The sequence below is a fragment of the Saccopteryx bilineata genome, chromosome 3 (assembly GCF_036850765.1).
Source record: "Saccopteryx bilineata isolate mSacBil1 chromosome 3, mSacBil1_pri_phased_curated, whole genome shotgun sequence".
Taxonomy (NCBI): Eukaryota; Metazoa; Chordata; class Mammalia; order Chiroptera; family Emballonuridae; genus Saccopteryx; species Saccopteryx bilineata.
Window position 1 is genome coordinate 120,162,650 of NC_089492.1, and position 22,908 is coordinate 120,185,557.

The 22,908-nt window shown below is 39.0% G+C and overlaps 1 protein-coding gene across 3 annotated transcripts in view; it reads left to right on the forward strand.

Moving 5' to 3' along the window:
- The first annotated feature begins 295 nt into the window (after positions 1-295).
- Positions 296-22,908, forward strand: part of UGP2 (UDP-glucose pyrophosphorylase 2) — a 62,413-nt gene continuing 39,800 nt past the window's right edge. The window contains exons 1-3 of one of the 3 annotated variants that reach the window (XM_066267234.1): positions 296-555; positions 20,084-20,211; positions 21,584-21,691. In XM_066267234.1, coding sequence (XP_066123331.1) covers positions 20,098-20,211; positions 21,584-21,691 — 222 coding nt within the window. In that variant the 5' untranslated portion in view covers positions 296-555; positions 20,084-20,097. Of the gene's footprint in view, positions 556-952; positions 1,520-20,083; positions 20,212-21,583; positions 21,692-22,908 lie in introns of those variants that run through there. The other 2 variants (XM_066267233.1, XM_066267236.1) reach the window with 2 other exon arrangements.

Below are 22,908 nucleotides of genomic sequence, written 5' to 3' on the forward strand. Positions count from 1 at the left end.
TAGGCGGGAACATTTTTACGAACTGAAAAATAATCCTTCCCTTGCGGAAGTATCTGTTGAAAACTGAGTATTTTACTAGTGAAACATCTCTGCCCGGCCGCCCCAAATGCAACTCACACGCACGGAATCCCCATATTTGGCGCAGCGCCTACCCGGGCAGGGTTTTGTAGAGCCGCAGACGCCCCGCCCTCTGACACTTTCTCGCGTCTCATTGGTCAAATCATGCATCCGCTTCGGCTCCTGACTGGCAGCTACTCCTGTCGGTCTGCGTGGTAGGAACATTTCCGCATAGAGGGGCTGCTGCAAATGGAGGGGGTGGGGAAATATTCAGGAGAGAGTGAGGGGCTTAAGGAGTCTGGATCCGGCAGCTGGATGGGCGGAGGGCGTTAACTGCCGGGCTGCAACCACTAGCGAGGGGTTCAAGGTGTACATGTGTGAGGGGAGAGAGGGAGAGAGAAGGGTGCCTCTGAGGTGACATTCTCTGAGCCTGCGAGTCTTCTTCCCGGGGCGCCATAAACGCCCCTAATTTCCCTGCTGCTAAGGAAGAGGAGGAAGGTGGGTCTCGGTGGTGGTTTGGGAGGGGCCAGGGCGGGCTTTCCACCACCCGGAGGAGGGTGTGTTTCCCACTCGGAGCTGTGTAGAGTCTTTCTTTTCTGCCCACTGTGTGGCCTCGGAGGCCGGATTTGGGGTTTGAACGAGCGCTGGGCAGGAGGGACTGGAATGTCTGCGAGGAAGATTGGGGCCTCGCGGGGCTCCTGTCCGTCGGACTCGGAGCAGCACGAGGGTTCTCCCCTTAGTGTGCCTCGGGGGAGGGGCGATGTAGCCTTCGGCCCCTCCCTCCCTCGTGAAAATGCAGCGGCTGGGTTTTCGCTGCTCGCGACGGAAGGCGGGGAGCTGGAGGCCCCCGCCCGCGCTGGGAATTCTTAGCACCTCCTAGTCCCAGGATATTTATGGGAGGGTAGAAATGGTTGCTTCTCTCCCTTCCCCCCGCCACCCCCTGCCGGTCTCAGACGTCCTGCTTGGGCCGGGGCCGCTGTTGGCCGGTTTTGCGTGGACTTGGCTGTAGCCTCTACAGCGTTGAGGGGAAGGAGAGCCGGGGGGTGCGGCCCGCCAACCCTGGAGGGCGTGGGGGCCCGGGGGCGGTGAAATAGCAGCTGTAGATCCGCCTCTTTCATTGATGAAATTTAAGTTCGTGTGATTTTACCTTTCCTGGGTGTCTCCAGTTGGCCCTCATTTGTGTCAGGAGCGCAGTGTAGTTAAGAGTTACGAGCAGACTCGGTCGCACCAAGTTTCTGTCTTTGGAAGTGGAGGAGGTTTTTCTTTTTTTTTTTTCTGGAGCCGGTTTTATTCGCTTCGAATAAATACTCCCTTAAGTGGCTAAATCTAGGAAGAGGAGAAAGAACACGTCGGTTGTTAAAACGAGAGGAAATCACTACCTGATAGCGTGACTTCTCTGGAAATTAACATATACCTAACCAGAGTATTTTAATAAACCCTAAAATGTCGAGATTTGTACCAGGTAAGACACGCTTCTTCTTATCTCGCGGGTTGCTTCTTCTGAATTTGGGTACTGGCACTCGAGAGGGTTGGTGGGTAGTTTGGAAGTGGGAATGTTCATTTGAGATACCATTTGCGAAACCCTTTTTTGTTAAATTGACATTTGAGCAGCCTTGAGCTGCTGGGCTGGCTTTTAGATACGTATAATTTATACCCCTGTGCTCTGCTGGGTTTAGTTCTGCCTCTCTGAAATCAGGTTAGTAGCACTCTCGCTCCCCGGGATAGTGGCTGTAAATGATTGTAAAACAGGATTTTAGCTGTTGATTAGTCTGTTTTTCTTTTTCCTGGTCGAAGTTAAGGTAACCGCGCGGACAGAAAAGGGAACTGGGAAGGCGGAGGGAAGGCAGGTGGGTTATGCCAGGACTGTTGGGGGAAGCTTTAGTGTTCTCTGCTCCTATTGCATTTGTGTACTTGGTTTGAGTCTCAGATTCATTTATTGCGAAACCAGGAGTAGCTCATAGAAGCTGGAGGTCATTTCAGCAGGAGAAATGACTTTGCTGCATTGCTGTTTATTTTTTTTCCTTCTTTAAAATCTGCAAAGATTAAGGTTTCTTTGGAATTTGAAAATTGCCCTCCAAATTCTACATGCGCATTAAAAAGAGGTTAGGGAATTCCTCTCAATTGTATTAAGCAGTAATATTGCGTGTATGTGTGTATACCTTGTATACTTTGAAATTGGTGCTATCTTAAACCTCTGTCACCAGTTTATAGCATAGAATTCGCCTTTTGATATGCAAGTAAACCCTTTTCTTGCAGACACCAGAGTATGAAAGCTTCAGCCATCTTGCTGAACACACAGCTAGTAAAGTTCACAACCACTTAATGTGACTCTCGATAAATGCAGATGTACTTTAAAAATTGTCAGTAAAGGCCATCATTTGACAGTGGGAATTAAAAATGCCCTACTAAATTTCACATCACTTTGTTAACTCCTCTCTGCGCTTTGTATAAAAACGTAAGAGAATTTGATGGCCTGCCTTTTTATGGAAAACGGGACACATGCCCGCCTTTAGCACTAAGCTCAGTTGTCATTAGACTTTCAAATCTGTGTTATGCTTTATATGTGGTGAGAGATACTACTTACATGCTTATTGAACAAATTTCTTAGTCAAAAATAGCAAGGCAGAAGTAACTGTTAGAAACTTGGTTTTGTAACAGCAACAACAAAATTCAATTACCAGAAGACCAGTATTTTGCAAGAATATGCTTAGTAAAAGTGAACAAGTCACTTCTCTATAAAAGCTAAGAGTATTAAACTCCAGCTGTTCCTGTAGTTGTGCTTTAAAATAGCTTGCAGAGATTGTGCACGTTGACTGATTTCACAGCCTTTACTGTTACTGGCTAACAGTCTTCAGGTGATTTTAAATTAAGTAGCGATACCTAAGCTAAGAATTGCTGTGAAATTTATTCCTTTCCCTTTTCATTTACTTTTTTTTTAAATAAGCTTTTTATCTTGGAATACTTTTAAATTTATAGGAAAGTTGCACATTTGTCAAGACTAAGGATTTATCATTGGTACATTACTACTAATAGACTTATTCAGGCTACTTTGCTATAACTCAGTTCTGTATTGCATTTAGTTGTGATACACTTTTGCTTTAAAGGGTAGTTTTCCTTTTAAGTTGGCAGTTTTGCATCCCCCCACCCCACCGCCCCCACCCCCCCACCCCCCCAGTTAACATGATTGTGCTCCTGTTTATCATTGTTTAAATTTTGTACTTCAGGTGTAAACCCTTTATATGTTATTAGCTGTTGCTCTTATAAATGATAAACCTAATTGGCTAACGACTCAGCTGTCTCCACCGATTAGTTTTCAAGTGTAAGGACTGGGAGTTTTGTTTTTGAATGTTTTTTGTTCATTAAATTTTTTATCTTTGTTGTAGGAATAATTGACATTCCCACTCATTGATACGTAGGTTGTGCCACTCCATGGGGAAAGACTGAGCAACTATTAGGCCCCTAATTGTTCATATGTTGTCTCATTTAAACTTTACAAGAGCCCTTACAGCTGAGGAAATGTAAATATCTTGTCCAAAATTCACAGCTAGTAAGCACTGAAATTTGTATACGTATAGATGTGTCTAAAACCCTTGTCCTTTCCAACACTTTTTGCCTCTTACATTAAAAACTTACCTGAATGGCGTGTTTCTCCAACTATAGACTGTCAGTTCCCTTTGAGCAAAGATGGAATCATATCCCCCTGGGAGAAATATAGTATCTTGAAGTTGTTGGTGCTCTAAAAGTATTTGTCCTGGATGGTAAATGAGAAACTCAGCACTTTCCATGTTCTTTTAAATTTTTCTTAGAGCTTGATTTTAGAGCTAGAGAAACATCAATTTGTGCTACTTATTTATGCATTCATTGGTTGATTTTTTTTTTTTTTCCAAGAGAGACAGGAATGGGGAGATAGGGTGACAAACATCAACTCCTAGTTGCTTTTACTTTAGTTGTACATTGATTGCTTCTCATAAGTGCCTTGACCAGGGCCAAACTAGTGTCCCCTTGTTCAAACCAGAGACCTTTTGGGCTTAAGCTGGCAAGCTTTGGGATGATTCCCCTGCTCAAGCCAGTGACCCCACACTGACGAGCCCCTTCTCAGAGCTAGAAACTTTGGGGCTTTGAACCAGTGACCCCTGCGTTCTGGATGTATGCTTTATCCACTGCGCCAACACTGGTCAGTCTTCATTGGTTGATTCTTGTATGTGCCTTGAACCGGGATCCAACCTTAGTGTTGGCACATCCAGACGATGCTAACTGAGATCTCGTGCCAGGGCTCCATGTCCTTTTTAGTAGGTTAGCCTACATTTTTGGTTGTAGTTTTTTATAACACCTCTTAAGATGACATAAATGATGAGAGACATAAAAGGATGACTTAGGTTTGAACCCTATTGCTTAGAGGTGACTTTAGATGCCTAAATTTTCTGAACCTCAGTTTTTACTTATATAAACATTGGGTATTAATACTTATGCCACAGGGTTATTGGGAAGCTGAAATGAGATGAGTTACATGAATTTACTAGTCACATATTAGATGGCAAGTAATTTTTACTTTGTTTCTCAAAATGACAATGGCCTTTCAGATAGCATTGCCACCATATGGATAACTACATTTCATCAACAGAAGTAAACAGAAGCAAGGCAGATGTGATAGGTCTTTATTTTTCCTCTTTAGGTTTGGTGTTCAGGCCCCCAACATTTGGGAGTTGAGATGTTTTACAACAAAGAAAGAAGTGTGGGGCCAAAGCGGGGAGCTTAGCAGTGATAGTTATATAGTTAGTTGGTCAGTTTTTGTTTGTCCAGTCTCCAGAAAAATTTTGAGTGCTTACAGTGTACCATATTGATATATCTCGTGTAACCCTTATGGTCGGAACTTGTAGTTCAGAAGATGTCTTATATATGTGTGTTTTTTAATTTCCTGGAAATTGGGGTTGCTATAGTTGGCTTGTATCTCTTCGCCCAAATCTAGACAGTGTGCTTTGACAGGAAAGCTGGGCATCTTCATTCTCAAGTGCTTTAACCATAAGTTATGGGTTAAAAATGTTCAATTAATAAAACTACTTCATGTTGATAGACAGAAGAGTTCTCAATATATATTCCTTGGCCAAAAGAAGATTCAACTTTTTTTTGGTATCTCCCAGGTCTGTGTTCCTCAGGCACTTATCCTTTTCATAGGAAGATTCTTGACTGGTTCTAGGGCATAATGCCTTAGTTTGGTGTATTCTGCCTTCAGGTCACCTGCCTGCCTGTGATATTACTTCTCCGTTTGCTAGTTTTCTTCCCTTGAGGGGTTGTTGCAGAGCCCCCAATTCTGATTCAGCATGAGTACTAGCTGACTGAGAAGGGGTTCCTTATCACAGTTCGAGGTACTAGATTTAATGAGCTGTTGTGACTTTTTGCCAGGTTTGTCATTCCATGCTGTTTGGGTGTTGCTTTTTTAAAAGTTCTGAGAGCTATGGGGTAATCTCCCTACATGATTTAAATCTTATAAATGGTAAAGGGACTATTGTCATCTAGCCAGCTAAGGCCATGTTATGTGCTTATACTATAATATAGGAACTTAAAAAAAACCAAACTTTTTAGTAGACCATTATCTATTTAAATTATATAAACATGTCTTTTAATTTTCTTAAATTTAAGTACTTACACTTCAGGGGAAGCCATTTGAGTATCTCTTTGTTGAAAAATATTTGAGGCCTGTCAACTTTCCTTTTTGTTGGCATTTTCTTTTTAGGACTCTTGGTGAATGCTTATTTGATAGATGGTAGCAGGCCAGGGAGGATTAGCTGAGCTAATAACTAGAGGGGTCTCAGATAAACATAGGGATGAGAAACACTGGGCTAGGTTGTGGAGGTTGGACCTTGGCCTGGTTCTTCTCAAATCCTAAAACCAAATTTAGCCTATTACTGATTATTGGACTAGGATGTTTTTAGCCCGGAGGGTTATGGCATGGATTCGAGAGGCAGAGCAATGACTAAGGCACCCTCCTTGTTTTTTAAAGATGTGGTTTAGGATTCCTTATGCTGCTAGGGTGGGAAGTGAGGGATTTAATTACATTCAGAGTCACAGTTATGAATGGAAAACCAAAAGAAACTCAGAATAAGAAGTTGAGTTGATGAAAACTTTTTTTTTCCATTGTGGACCTTATAATCTCAATGGCTAAATTCTTGATGACTGGTTCTTTCTTCTAGTAAGATGGATTTTCATTTGTGAAAGCCAACTGAGGAAATAAGAAATTGACAAGGAACATTAGAGAAATAAGAAATACTAGTACTTACACTTTTTTAATATTCCGAAGATAAATTGAAAAATAACTTTAAGAGGAAATTACTCTAAGACATGAATTTTTGGACAGTGTTTTCATGTAGTATGGATTCACACACATGCTCTTTGTGTTATTTTTTCTCCATAGACAGTTGTAGTAACTTAAAATAATAGTATACTTAATTTTATGTGAGGAACATTAGTGGGCCTAATAATGAAAATGTCCTAGGTAAAAGAATATACTGTAGTTTTCCAGTTTTCACCAAGTTGTATTTAGTACTTTTTGTGTGAAGTGCAGGAGTTCTCAGAAAGTCAGATACATCCATTATTGAAGAGTTAATATGAACAAATATTTCAAAGTCAAGCCAACTCTGGATTATCTGTAAAAATAAATAATTAAGAGTTGATTATGCTAACTTTCCATAATGCTGTTCCTTTTGATATCTAGTATTTATGCCAGTGGAGAAAATTCTAGCAATATTAGAATAAAATTGTGGGGTAGATTCTCTGAGAGTTTGGGATTTAGTGAATGAGGAAATTCCCATACCACTTTTTGATTGTTTAGGATCTCAAAAGTTTTTCTAAAGACTGTGTCCTTTTGACACAGCCTACAGTTTCTTTTCTAAAATATATTTAAACTTGGTTTAATAGGGTTTGAATTGTGGACATCTTGAGTAATTTAATGGATTATTCAGGCACATTGACTATTGGTTGAAACCATTTTTCTTAGACCTTTATAATTCTACTACCAGGCATGCATCTTTTTGTTAATAACATTAAATTCTTTGAAAGTTGGCTTGCTAAACTATTGAAAGAAAAGTTAACTTTGTGTTTTTTGATTGGGCTTGTGTGTGAGAAAGGGGATAATACTTCATTGGAATGCTGTTTCCCAATTCTCTAGATTGGTGATACAGGCATTTCCTTTTATTTGTTGCACAGTAATTGTCTAGGACTCAAATTCTTCCTCTGCCAAAAGTCCCATTGTTTATTTTTCTTAGTCATTGCCAAATGAAATTGATTGTGCCCCCAAATTATTTTGATAATTAAGGATTGTTTTTGAGAACCATTGAGAAACTGGCTATGTTGTCTTAGTTAACTTACATAAACAGCAAAATGTTTTATTTTCCAAAACACTTCTAAGAAATTTGTTAATGTTTTGTATGTAAATCAAGAGAGTTCCCGTTTCTCTGTGATTTCAGTTGTAGCTTAAAAACTATTCATTGTATTCATGTCCATGATATAGTCATATTATTTTTAATTGACTAATTATTAATCACCAAATTGTAAAAAATACTATTGTAGGGGGACACTGCCTTTAGCACCACTCTGTGGTGACCTGCAGATGAGGTGATTGGTGTTTGGTTTTTCTCTGGTTGTTGTCCTGGCAAAGGCTGATGTGATGTTTCCTTTATGTTATAACCCTGTCTAGAATTTTCAAACTTCTAAAGAGTGCAGGAAAATAGAATAACACAATTCTCTGCACTGTTTTGGGTTCATTTATGCCAGTGGTAAGTGCTTAAGCTTGGTAATAAAATATTTATAGAGTGCATAAAAGCTTTCTTTGATTTTTCATTGCCCAGAAAATAAACTACATAGAAGGAAAAGTTAAAGAGCATAAGAGAATGCTTATTCTGATATGTAGTTGTAACTTTACATAATAGACATATTTGGATTTTTGCCAGTTTTCATTCAGATTTGGTGGCATACGCCAGGATATGGCAAACCACATAAATGCGCTGTAACCAAGAAAGGGGAGATCTTCTTCCAGGAAGGAGAGCAGGGCACCAAGTGGCAGGGTTTGGATTTCAGTTGAGCACTGCCACTGTGTCCTAAAGCAAGTCAACTCCCCTTAACCCCCCATATCCAGCCCTGTTTTATTTTCAGGATGAAGGAACTGTACTCACTGACCTTAAAGTCTTACTGAGTTTAAAAGTGTAATCTAAATGCACATATATAAAATTACAGGGCAGGCTTGCCCTATAAGTTTTTGGTCCTTGATGGCAATTTTATATTATATTCCTTTTTCTTCCTCTCAGCAAATGGGTTTGATAGGCTCCTTAGCATGCCTTCTTTCTTATCCATTAAATTTAATGCAAGGTGCTAACTAGTAACACATCTCTTCTGAATATTCTGTTTTTCAGAAGTGATATTATTAATGAGAAGTCTGGTTTAGGTATAAATTACAACAGTTACAACTTTTTTTTTAAGTGAGAGGACAGTAGTCAGAGACTCCCGCATGCGCCCTGACCAGGATCCACCTGGCAAGCCCACTAGGGGGCTGTGCTCCGCCCATCTGGGGCTCTTGCTTTAATGCAACCGGAGTCATTTTTTAGCGTCTGAGGTGGAGGCCGTGAATCTACCCTCAGTACCGGGGCCAACTTGCTCGAATCAAGCCTTGGCTGTAGGAGGGGAGGATAAGAGAGAGAGAGAAGCGAGGCAGGTAGGGGTGGAGAAACAGATGGTTGCTTCTCCTGTGTGCCCTGATTGGGTATCGAACCCAGGACATCCACACGCTGGGCCGACCTCTGCCATTGAGCCAACCGACCAGGGCCAACAGTTACAGTTTTTTTAATTATTTATTTTATTTATTTATTTTTTGAGAGAGAGAGAGCGAGAGAGAAAGAGACTGGAAGGAGAGAGATGAGAAGCATCAACTCATAGTAGTTTCACTTTAGTTGTTCATTGACTGCTTCTCATACGTGCCTTGAGTTGGGGGCTCAAGCCAAGCCAGCGACCCCTTGCTCAAACTAGCAGCCTTGGGCTCACACCACAGACTTGAGAATTATGTTGATGATTCCACACTCAAGGGGTTTCCAACTTGGGACCTCAGCATTCTGGGTCAACACTATCCACTGTGCCGCTACTAGTCAGGAAGTAATGTTAAAATTTTTTTTTTAAGTAAGCAGTGTATGATGAGCAAAAAATCTCAGTTAGCAAGTGACTCTGCATATTTAGTGCTGGAGTATTAGAACAGTTCTCAAAAGCCTAGTATCTTTTTTGTTATCAAAAAGCATTTATTAAGCATTCATAAATATGTAAAGCTGAGTCATTTAAAAACATGTAAATGTAAACTGTCATACTGTAGTTTACAATCTGAATTAATCAACATTGACTTTAATACTAAAAGACCATATAAAAATTGAGCATATTAAATAAACTAATTTTTTTATATGATTAAATGTCATGGACTATAACTTTTCCGTATTTTTCCTAGTTATGCTAAACTGAAATAATAATTGTTGAATTTTAATTTCTAAAGTTAGTGAAATATTATGTTAACATGTATATAGGATAATAAAAAATTGAAAAATTTAGAGGTCATTTTGTTTAGATTGCCTAACAATTTGGAATTATTTTCGACAGTGTCTCTAATACTTGGCTAATATAATCAGCCCCTGCTTGAGAATCCTTAAGGACTGTAGATACCGAGGACATAGTCCATATTTTTCTTAACTCTCCTTTTCCCATGATCAGAAATGGCTCTTACATACTTTCTGTTTGGCCTTATCTGTGCCCAGCCCATAACTATCATAATAGGTTCCTTATTTATTTAGTCAGCATTACTTGAGTATATTTATTATATCTCAAGCTCTGTGGGAATACAACAGTGAACAATAATAGAGATGATTTGTTCCTACAGAGGTTGTAATTTGTTAATAGACATTGAATAGATTTTTTTTTTTTTTTATAATTTTATTTTTTTAATGGGGTGACATCAATAAATCAGGATACATATATTCAAAGATGACAAGTCCAGGTTATCTTGTCGTTCAATTATGTTGCATACCCACCACCCAAAGTCAGATTGTCCTCTGTCACCCTCTATCTTGTTTTCTTTGTGCCCCTCCCACCCCCTATCCCTCTCCCATTCCCCCCTCCCCCCCGTAACCACCACACTCTTATCAATGTCTCTTAGCTTCACTATTATGTCCCACCTACGTATGGAATAATACAGTTCCTGTTTTTTTCTGATTTACTTATTTCGCTTCGTATCATGTTATCAAGATCCCACCATTTTGCTGTAAATGTTCCGATGTCATCATTTCTTATGGCTGAGTAGTATTCCATAGTGTATATGTGCCACATCTTCTTTATCCAGTCATCTATTGATGGGCTTTTTGGTTGTTTCCATGTCCTGGCCACTGTGAACAATGCTGCAATAAACATGGGGCTGCATGTGTCTTTACGTATCAATGTTTCTGAGTTTTGGGGATATATACCCAGTAGAGGGATTGCTGGGTCATAAGGTAGTTCTATTTTCAGTTTTTTGAGGAACCACCATACTTTCTTCCATAATGGTTGTACTACTTTACATTAGACATTGAATAGATTTTTAACATGTAATGTTATAAAGGAGTGGTACAAAGACCTATCATGTGAGCATGTAATGGGTAACTTTGCTTAGTTTAGATTTTTAGGTCTGACCTGTGGTGGCACAGTGGATAAAGCGGTGACCTGGAACACTGAGGTTGCTGGTTCGAAACCCTGGGCTTGCCTGGTTGAGGCACATATGGGAGTTGATGCTTCCTGCTCCACCCCCTTCTCTCTCTGTCTTTCTATCTCCCTTTCACCTCTCTTTCTAAAAAAAAAAAAAACAAAAAACAAAAAAAATGAATAAATAAAGTCTTTAGAAAAAACTAAAAAAAAAAAGCTTCATATAAGAGTTGTGGTAGAAAGGAAGGGTTCTTTGAATGTTCAGAAGCTACCACCTAAAGCACTAGGAATGGCACTCCCAAAAGAGCAGAAGCAAAAGTCAGAGTTTGAGCCTCTGGAGGCAGTTGGATCAGGTTTCCTGGATCTATCCTGGGACGGTTCTCGTGATTTTAGAACTCATACACATAGGTTATTAACTTCTGTTTTCCCCCTCTTTTCTACATACCTTTCTCTAAAAGTATTGAATGACACTTGAGATGTATGCTTTGGAACAAATTTATAATAGTTAGGATGCTTTTAATTTCACAGAGCAGAAAAGTACCAACTCAGTTGGCTTAAAAAATGAGGGACTTGTATCGCATGAATCTTGAAGTAGGATATCCCAGGGTTGGTTAATTCAGTACAAAGATCGCATCAATCTTTCCTTACTTCTCCCTTAAGCATATTTATCTCATTCTTGGATCAGCTTCCTTGAAGATCACTGAATAGTAGAAGAAACTAAAGGTGAGAGAGATGTGGACACATACTTGTTATGTCCAAGGTTGGAAAAGGTACTGTTTCTTTCTCATGTGCTGCTTTTTCTCAATGAAGAATGCCTTTCTTCAAAGTCATTTGTTAAACTACCTTCATTGGCTTACTGGTCAGAATCATATGTATTACCGTATTCCCCATGTATAAGATGCACCTTAATTTTGGGGCCTGAAATTTGAAAAAAAAATGTATTACATAAAGTTATTGAACTCAATTTTTATTCATCATAAAATTCATACAACTTCTCATCACTGTCAAACCTCCCATCCATTAGCTTGTCCTCATCTGTGTCTGATGACAAATCACTGTCTTCATATATTGCCTCCTTTTCAGTTCCATCTATGGCATTTGGAATGTCACATTTCCAAATGATTTGACAATGATCTCAATCTTGATACTATCCCAAGATTGTTTCATCCAGGTACAGACTTCTTAAATGATTTGACAATGATCTCAATCTTGATACTATCCCAAGATTGTTTCATCCAGGTACAGACTTCTTCTATAGTTGGTTTCTTCACTCTTCCTGCTGGTGTCAAATTGTCCCCCAAAGGCTTCATCCATTGGTTCCATTCGTTTCTCATGGCAGCTTTAAAGGGTTTGTTAATGCTGACGTCAGGTGGTTGGAGCTGGGATGACAAGCCTTCAGGTATGATGGCAAGTTTTGTATTTTACTCTGCAGCAATTTTCTTTGTATTTTTGTTGTTATGTGTGTCCTGAACTGATCAAGCACCAATAGGGTAGGTTTGCATAAGAGTCCACCTGGTCTCCTGCAAACATTCTCGGACAAGAGCTTCATCCCATCCTGATCTATATCTAACACTCATCATGAACGTGGAAAATCACTCCTTAATGAATGTCTTCTTTTGGTATAGTTTTGCGTTTGAAAATCAGCATAGGAGGCAGCTTGTTTCCGTCGACACGACAAGCTAGAACAACTGTATAATGGCTATTTTCATGTCCACTTGTCTTCACAGTTACAATTTTAACCCCCTTCTTATCAACAGTTCTGTTACTTGGGACATCAGATGAAGGGAACTTGTCTATATTTGCAATCTGTCCCAACTTAAACTGATGTGTCTTCCAACATAGAATGACAAAACAATGAAATTCAGGGACCTTCTGCTCATAGCTTTCAGGCATCTTTTGGGCAAGTCTGGTGTGTGTAAGCATGTTTAGTCCATTCCGTTTCATGAACCTGAAGCACCAGTTGTGTCCTCCTTTGAAATCAGTAACTTTTTCATCAGCTATTCTTGCCTCATGCTGAACCATCTTTGTGGACACAGAAATTCCAATTGCCCTTAGCTCTTCAATCCATATCTTCAATTCCCTCTCTAAATCAGGCCATTTTGCTGACTTGTCTCTCATGGCCTTCTTCTGCCATGGCATTTTCAGTAGGGTTTCTTCTTCCTGTAGCCAGTCTTGGATTGACTTCTCAGAGGAGGACCAAACTTACGTTCAGCAGCACGATTTCCATTCACTTTTGCAAACTGGATCACTTTTAACTTAAATTCAGCACTGTACAAAAATCTTTTCTGAGCAGAACATGGCAAAACGTATAACCTACCATAATATACCAGTAACACGTGTGAAACAATGAGTGCAAGGACAACAAGCTCAAAAAAGTGGAAAAAGCAAGTAAAAAAATCAACAACAGCACAAAAACAAGCTTAAAAAGCTGGGAAATGCAAGTAAAAAAACTATAACCACTGTATAAGACACACCCAGTTTTTAGACCCCCAATTTTTTGATAATGTTGTGTCTTATACATGGGGAAATACAGTATGTTTCATGCTTAAACCAATGACTGGGAGGCTTTAAAAAACCTGGGCCTGGTGCCTGCTCTTAAGCACATGGCCTTGGGGCAAAAAATAGTTGATAGAAAAGCACTGGGGTAGGAGAAGAACGATGCATGACTACACAAACATATTAACATGTAGTATGGTCTGTATAAGAGCTATATGCAAAGCAATACTGGCAGCATTTACTTATTAGATATGCATATTCTCCCCATTCAGCCCCACTGAGTCAGAATCTTTGGGAGCTTGCCCAGGGAGCTGTGTTTTAACAAGCCCTCCAGGTCATATGTATGCACATTAAAGTTTTAGAAATATTACTGAGATGTCACAAATGGAGTTAGGAAGTTGCAGTCTTTAGGCCAGGCGTGGCCAACAGTTTTTGCCCCCAGGCCAGATTAGAAAGAAAACTTTTTTCACAGGCTGGACGAAATATTAAAATTAAAAAGTGTTAAATACAAGAACGATTACGTAAATAAAATTTTATTATGTAATTTATCAATAAATGTGAAAAAATTTTAATATACAATATTATTTTAATAAAAATATAATTACATACCGTATAAATATCCAAACTATATCACAATCAATCGAAACTAATTAAGAGAATGAGCTTAAAGGGGTTATATCACAAATAAAACAATTATTTCATTTTACAAATAGCCTGGACACATTTTTAGTTATCAACTGCAGCTATTGTCTATGCTACAATGCCACTCTTGATTCAGCACACTTGACTACAAAAATAATGAATTGTTTGACCTTGGGTGCACACTGGCAAACTCTGCCTAAAAGAATGTGGATTTCACATCGCTGCAAAACGTCAAACAGCTCATATCGAGTACAGACGAGTACAAAAGTTGTAAATCTTTATAATGGAATTTTTTTAAAAAATAAAGAAGTATCGCAAATCCATTCGACCAGTTATTGGAAGTTAACCCTAGATTAGTCACACGGCATTCTTTTCCGTGTGTCACTTCTTAAATATCTCGATTTCCAATAATCAAAGATGCTTTCGCTTCTGAGTAGCTGAGATTTTAAAGTAGTGGAGAATATTAAAAATTTAATCGCGGGCCGCATAAACTCATTACACGGACCGGATACAGCCCGCAGGCCATATGTTGGCCATGCCTGCTTTAGGCATTCTGCTTTAGTTCTTTCATTAGCTTTGGCTACTCAAAATGGTATGTCAACTTGGTTTGTGAAAACATGCCTGACTGAAGAATTTGTATATATTTCCGATCAAATGAAAGCCCATCCACTCAGAGAAGTGATGTGATTGGGATTGCAGCTTAACAGGAATCAGTCCATTCTGCATGATACCACCGGATCAGAGTGACAGATGGGCAAAATAGAAAGCTGTTTTTATTATGACCAGTAGAGTGAAAATGAGGGAAAATAAGATAGCAGTGGAAATGGAATGCAGTGAATAGAATTGTGATCCAATTAAGTAGTACTGGATTGGATGTAATGTTCAGGGGAAAGGTGGGAAAAGCCATAACTATGAGGTTTCGAGGTCACCTAGGAGTAACTAAGAACGTTACTGCCATGGAGCGCAGACATTTAGATGATTTGGACCTGTTGAGTTTGTGGTACCCAGTTGAATATCCAGGTTCAAAAAGTCTAGAAGACTAGAGGACGTGAGCCTATATATCATGAAAAAAGGATCAGGATGAGAGGCACATATTTTGGAGTTATTAGTAAGAGATTGGAAAGGAAATACATAGTTGAGGGAAACATGGTCCAGTGACAAAAATCTTAGGAAATCCAGAGAGCAGAAAAAGAAAGAGTAGTAGTATGTAATGGAAATTGAGGCCTGGACAAAGATGTTAGAATATGACGTAGGATAATATTGGGTAATGGAATCCAGAGAAGAAAAGCTTTTCTAGGAGGAATATTCATAAATAACTGAGTTTAAAGGACTGTAGTGTTGTGACTCCAGAAGAAGATGGCTAGCTTTAACTGGCCATAAAGCTAGTCTATGTCTTACACTTAAATGTTGTTAATTCCAGTTGCTCTTACATTCTTGAGTTTTACATTTACATGGATTGCAAGTGATTTCCTAGTTTGAGATTAAGTCAGCTCTCCAGTTCTCCAACTCTGAGGATATAATGAGTTTCCAAGGAAGGTTGGAACTATTCAGAAATAATAAATGGTGGATGGTGGCCTGGAGAAGTCTCCTCACCCTCTTTGTTGCTCTTGGTATTCTTTCTTCAGCTTTTCCATGGCCTTTGCTTAGGGAAGCTAGCTTTCTACTTTAGAGAGGAAAGTTATTTTATTTATGCCCGTTGCATGATGTCAGGGAAGAGTTTATTATGTATACTTCTTAGCTGCTGAAGTGGATGAAGTGAAATACCTGAAAACAATCACTTGTTAGATTGACTTACTGCATTTTCTCTTCCTCATTTTTTTTTTTTTTTTGGTTGTTATGGTTGGCTCCAGTTGGACAGAGGAAAGTCCATGGTGTGGAAATTTTAGTTCTCATGAACAAGAAAGAATTAGGAAATTGAGGTGTGGGGGGAAACTTGTAAAATAAAGTTACTGCCTGTTCTGTACCAAATTGAAGAAATTCTAATTAAGTCAACCAAGACAACTCTTAGTAAGCCCAGTTTTATGTAGTAAGGAGTTTCCTTTTTGTCCCATTGAGTGTAAGAAGACATCCTGATATAAATGCTTTTGGAAGAGAGCGTTTTAGGGATTTTGTGTTGTGATTTAAGAACTAGACTAGGAGGAAAAAATGAAAAATGAGCAAGATATTTTCATTTCAGTGTTGGGCTGGGGCTTGCCATATACTGGCTTTGTTTCTGGGTTTCATAAAACCTGCTCTGTGACCTTGGATAAGTCATTTAATTATTTCAGCTTTGTTTTCCTATCTGTTAATATATTAAAGGTAGATTAAATGCTCCCTCTCATCTATAAAAATGTTTTGATTTATGACTGAGGTAATGAAATGTTTAATTCTTAATTCACTCTTTTAAAGTCAAGGAGAATCAATTCTCTATTGATAGGAAATGAGGGACAAAACATTTTAGAAGGTTAGAAATTTTGCATTATTTAGGGGATTCTTTGACCTTTCATTAGAAATTCAGCCATCATTGCCAGAAGTATAACCTGAGAATGTTAAGTCCAAGAAAGCTTCTAATGTCTTCTTTTCCTACCAGAAATTCCAGACCTTTCTTTAAAAATTCAGGATGGATAAGGTGACTGAAAAGGGAAATGGTGTCTAGCTCTGTGCCTCCTGGTCTGTGCAAGATAGACACTCTTCTTGATTAAGCATTTATTCTTTATTCTAGAATATTTTTTATTCATTGAAAGCTTTTCCTTATTCTCTAATTACGTAGAAATAGAACTTCACAGTGGTACTTTCCTCAGGGAAAGGAGAGGGAAACAACTACGGAATGGTGTAGAAGTGATAGGCATGTTGTAATGTTCTTTTGTTGTGTAAGCTATTCATATTTGTAGAGGGGGTAGAAGGAACACAACTTGTTCTTCCTTTGCATTTGGTGCTATGTCAAACAAATGGGAGGAATAACGTTTAGGGCTATTTGTCACAATTTGTTTGAATCTGTCTGGTTTATTTTTGTTGGGTTTTTTTTTTTGAATGAGTGTTTTAAGGTTGGACTTGCTGCAGCTGACAAAGATCATATATAATATTAAATGTGAGCTTTTCAACCAGCTTCTTAGCTTGGCTTGATAGGATAGTGGCATGGGTTCTGTGCATTTTGGCTTTAAATCATGTACATCGATAGGCTGTTGTTCTGTAGAGTCTCTAAAGTTTGATGTGGGTTTATTTTGGACTGTTCTCATGTAGTCAAATCTCAGACAGCTACTAGAGTTATTTTTAAACTTAGCAGTTACATTTAGTTTTATCTCATTTTGGCATTTGCCCAGAATATAAGTAAGTTAAATGTTTCCATGACTATATTTTTTAGGAATGTGACTGTGAATGCTGGCCTTTCAGGATCTAACTTCAGTAACAAAGCAGCAAGTCTGTCTATAGATGTCTTTGAGTCTTAACAAAAAAAGAAATATTAAAAATTATTATATAGTAATATTTTGATCTGTTTTAATCAGTCTGTGACATACAAACAATTCATCTGTTTTAGAGGCTTTATGTTTAGTATATTTTTCTTCCATATTATTTTCTAGACATTAATATAGGAGTTGGCTTAAAGATTGGGGAAGAGACATCCCAGGTATAGATGGGCAGCAGCATGGAGGACTTAACCTGTGATAGATTTTAAATTATGACTAAACTAGCCAAGGGATGAACATGTGTGGTTGATGTCACATTAACCTAGTTTGTACTGGAGGAGTTTTTTAGTTACCATAGTTATGCAAACAAGCTCATGCATTGTCCTAGGTTTTTACAGTTCATAATCAAATTGCTTCTTACTGGTTGAAACATATCTATCTTTAGGTTGTTTATGGAACACACATTTTTGTTTCTTGGTGGTTTTTAGTTCACAAAAACCTTATTTGTAAGCTGCAGTTTGGGTCACTTTGGCTGTTTTATTGGAGTCTGTAAACTTAATTGTGTTGTTTATCCCTGTAAGATGACAGACAAGACAAGCACAAACAAGACGAGATTAGGTACGTTTAGGGTGGTATGGCCGTAGACAAAATGAATACAGTTAAAAAATGGCTATTTTAGTATTAGATTGTGTGATCTTACCAAATTTCCTTTTATTTTTCTCTTTTGTTTACTTTTTTTCCCCCTCTTGGATTTTAATATGATGGAAAGTGTGTATAAAAGATTTTTGAAGAGTTATGTTAAATACCTCATTTGTTAACACATATTAGGGAGAGGGAGAGGGAGAGACTGTATTAAATAAATTGCCTCAGGAGTTAACATAATATACTAATTTCTGCTCTCAAAAGTTTCTTTAAAATATTTATTATTTTGGCTTTAATTCTGTCTATATAAATGTTTCCTTCTTCCTAGATAACAAGTGAAAGAACTTGTTGGTATATGAAATATTCTGCTAAATTAACCAACATTAAAATAAATTAATTAATTAACCAACTTCCCCCCCCCAAAGTTAGAAGTAGGGAGGCAATTAGATAGACTCCCACATGTGTCCGACTGGGGTCCACTTGGCATGCCCACCAGGGGGCGATGCTCTGCCCATCTGGGGCATTGCTCTGTTGCGGCCAGAGCCATTCTAGCGCCTGAGGCAGAGGCAATGGAGTTGTCCTCAGCATCTGGGCCAAATTTGCTCCAATGGAGCCTTGGCTGCGGGAGGAGAAGAGGGGGGGGGGAAGGGTGGAGAAGCAGATGGGCGCTTTTCCTGTTTGCCCTGACTGGGAGTTGAACCCGGGTCTTCCACACGCTGGGCCAGCGCTCTGCTGCTGAGCCAACCGGCCAGGGCCTAATTAACCAACATTTGTAGAACTAATTACTTATCAAAGAAAATATTTGAACATAAGCTTCACGAATACATTTAGAAAATAAGGTTGAGGATAAAGGGAGAGGTGAATAATCTGATTGTCTCATGTGGGTTTTTTTGTTGTGTGTTTTTTTTTAGTGAGAGAGACAGAGGGATAGACAGGGACAGAAGGGAAAGGAGATAAGCATCAATTCTTCATTGTGGCATCTTAGTTGTTCATTGATTGCTTTCTCATATGTGCCTTGACTGGGGAGGCTCCAGCAGAGTGAGTGACCCCTTGTTCAGCCAGCAATCTTGGGCTTCAAACCAGTTCCCTTTGGGCTCAAGCCAGTGACCATGGGATCATGTCTGTGATCCCACGCTCAAGCTGGTAAACCCATGCTCAAGCTGGTTACCTCGGGGTTTCGAACCTTGGGTCTTCAGCCTCCCAGGCTGACAACGCTCTGTCCATTGCACCACCTCCTGGTCAGGCTGTCTCATTTTTAAAGAAGTAAACAGAATAATTACTATCTAGGTACTTGAGTATATAAAACATCTGAGTTTACATTTTTCCCCAAGGTGCTAGGAGTTGTGATGTTTTCTTTTTCTGTATTTACTATTTTTGTTTTCATCTAAAAGGCATTTCTGTCACCTTTAGTAGGATCCGTCCATCACAGAGATGCCCAGCTATACCAAAAGCCCTGATAGCCTTGTTGCGCACAGATTAGTACTAAAAAGTCTTGGCTGAAATTGAAGAGCAGAGTGAGGAAGCAGCCCTGTGCCCTTATTCTTTTAAAATGAAATTTCTGATGCCAGTAACAGAAGTAGAGGTACCTTGGAATTACCATTATCTATCTCTCATGGGCTTCTTCCAGTGAGGAGTATGAACTGGAATGGCTGGCTTTCTAAAATGGACAGGATTCCTTAAATTTTTTATCTGGTCTGGAGGCGGGAGGAGTCTTTTGCTTTAGCAAAATTGCAGGACTCCTCCAGTTATCTTTGATGCAGCAGTTCTGTAAGGGCATGTTCCATATAACATACCCTTATTAATGTTATTCCATTTGTTCTGATTTTTCTCCACTTTTAATGGCTAGGAGAGAAACATTAGTAGAGATGGAATTATGTGCTCAAATGAAGATTAATTAATCTTTTTACTTCCACCTGCCTCATCTTCCCAGAAGTGTTTCAGATATACTAGTAAAGCATATAACATATACCAAATAGTCAAACTTGAGCACTTGTGATTCTGTACTCCTAACTAGTTGACACTATTAATATGCTGTGAGAGGATGATGAGACTATAGGATTGAACCCTTTTCATTTGCTGGAACACCAGAAATAAATCAATTATAGCTCATCTGCTGTTTGAATGGGTATCTCATTTTTCAGTTGGTGGTTTTATATTTTTGTTTTAAGATCTTAGCAAAGCAATGTCTCAAGATGGTGCTTCTCAGTTCCAAGAGGTCATTCGACAAGAACTAGAATTATCTGTGAAGAAGGAACTAGAAAAAATACTCATCACAGCACCATCACACGAGTTTGAGGTAAATAGTAAACAATGCTTTTTGCTTTCACTCACCTACATGCTGAGTTGCTATTGCTGTTGCTGATCATCCATTTAAAAATAAGCACAAGATGAAATGAGAACATTAAAGTGTAGTATTCCTTAACAATTAAGAATTTTCAACATTTGGCCATTGTAAAACCATTGTCTTTTTCTTTTTTAATTCTAGGCAGTTTCTAAAGTCTAAAACAATCAGAACAAAATTACTTTTTTTTTTCCCCCTGTATTTTTCTGAAGCCGGAAACGGGGAGAGACAGTCAGACAGACTCCCGCATGCGCCCGACTGGGCTCCACCTGGCACGCCCACCAGGGGGCGTCGCTCTGTTGGGACTAGAGCCACTCTAGCGCCTGGGGCAGAGGCCGAGGAGCCATCCCCAGCGCCCGGGCCATCTTTGCTCCAGTGGAGCCTCTGGCTGAGAGAGAGAGGAAGGAGAGGGGGAGGGGTGGAGAAGCAGATCGGTGCTTCTCCTGTGTGCCCTGGCCGGGAATCGAACCCAGGACTTCTGCACGCCAGGCCGATGCTCTACCACTGAGCCAACTGGCCAGGGCCAAATTACTCTTTATTCTGTATTTTAGTATTATTGGATGGAGAAATGGATACCAATATTCAGTTAGAATTGTGAGAAGTTAGTGTATGAACCATATATCCTGCATGCCTTTTCCAAAGAGCCAATTCTAATAGAACTATACTACTTGTCAGCTATAGTAAAGGTCCCACAATAGACGGGTGTTTTCTACTTAATAAATCAGTAGAATTTCATTTTTATTTATTTTTTTTAAAGATTTTATTTATTTATTTTAGAGAGGGGAGGGAGAGAGAGAGAGAGAGAGAGAGAGAAGAGGGGAGGAGCAGGAAGCATCAACTCCCATATGGGCCTTGACCAGGCAAGCCCAAGGTTTTGAACCAGCGACATCATTGTTCTAGGTCAGCGCTTTATCCACTGCGCCACCACAGGTCAGGCAGTAGATTTTCATCTTTAAATTTTAGTTTATACTTAATGTTTTGAGGTTAGCTATGTTTTGTTCTTTTTTGTTATTTTGATGAAGATTAATTTTCACTTAAAAGAAGCAGAGAAAGATATTGGTGAATAAATATGGAGAACCATTTGGAATTCCCATGGATTGAATAGTATTTAAATTACATGATACTGGTGGGAAGATTATTGGTTTATATTCCTTTAAGTGTGGTTCCTATTAACTTTTCCTTCTTCTTTAATTTTAAATTGGGGTATAAATAGATTTCATGTTCTGATAGTGTAAGAATTTCATTCAAAGGTATTTTAAGTGTATAATATGTCTATTTTTATTATTAAGTATTCTGCTAGTTGTAACAATAATTTCTGTTTTCATAGCACACTAAAAAAGACCTCGATGGATTTTGTAAGCTATTTCATAGATTTTTGCAAGAAAAGGGACCTTCTGTGGATTGGGGAAAAATCCAGAGACCTCCAGAAGATTCGGTAAGTTTTAGATAATAATGTAAGAAAATTTAAGGTAATTTAGGACATTGTTTTTTACCTTTAGGGATAGAGTACTCAGGGACTTGGAAAAACCATCACTTCAGACACAGACAGGAATATTGCTTTGCATTCACTGTTCCCTCATGCTGAAACTACAGAGATAGCCTTCTACGATTTTCCCTTCTATTAAACCCATGTTTCCAGTGATGCGGAAGACTTAACGAAAGTCTAATCTCCCTTTAATACTACCTCATAACTTAATATCTCTGACTGTGAGGCAATTCTTTGGAAGAGTACCAAACGCACAGTAAGGGTTCATTTATGTTTTTTTTTTCCTTCTCTTTCCTAAACCATCTGATTTCTTAGGGTCGTGTACAGATATATGCTAAGTCAGCTGCTTAAAGCTCTTCACGTGCTTTCAACCCGAATAGCCGTATTTCCTCTGCCTGCCTTATGTGAAGCAATCCAGCAGTTCCTTTTATACATTGTATTTCTAGACTTCTGTGTATGTTCTTTCCTTGGAATGCTGTGGTCTCTTCACCTATCAAAACCTTGCTTATTCTTTGAGGTGCAGTCCAAATGCCTCTACCTCTATCATCAGCCCCTAGCAGAAAGTTGCACTGAAGAGGTGTATAGTACAGTGGTGTCAGAAGTTCAAATCCTTGCTCTACTGCTTACAAGCTTTGTGTAAAATGAGAGTAATGCCAAGTGCTTTATGTACTTCACCAGGTTGTTATGAAGCTTTATTTAGAAACATAAAAACTGAAGCATTTTACAGATATTAGTGGTTATTTCTACCATCATGTGGTGCTTAGCTGGCCTATTTAGTTTTAGTTGTTTTGTAAGCCTGTGTTGTCTTCATACTCATCTTTAAGGCCAAGGGATTATGTGTCTTGATCTAATGTTTACTTAATGGATGATTTAAATGAAGTGATTGTCTAGAGGGGAGACCAAGATGCTGGTGTAGGAGGAAGCTGAACTCACACCCTCCAAGAACACATCGACTGTACACCTATAGTTAAAGCAGTTCTTCCTGAGAGACAACTGAGAGCCAATTGAACAACTTTTGCATAACAAGAGAAAGGGAAAGACCACATAGAGAAGGTTGGGGAACTGTGTGTTTAGGGAGCTGTCCAGGAACTATCCAGGAGAACACCGTTTACATTTCCCTGCACATGGATAGCAGGCGAGAGATTGATCCAGGTTCTCTGGCCAAG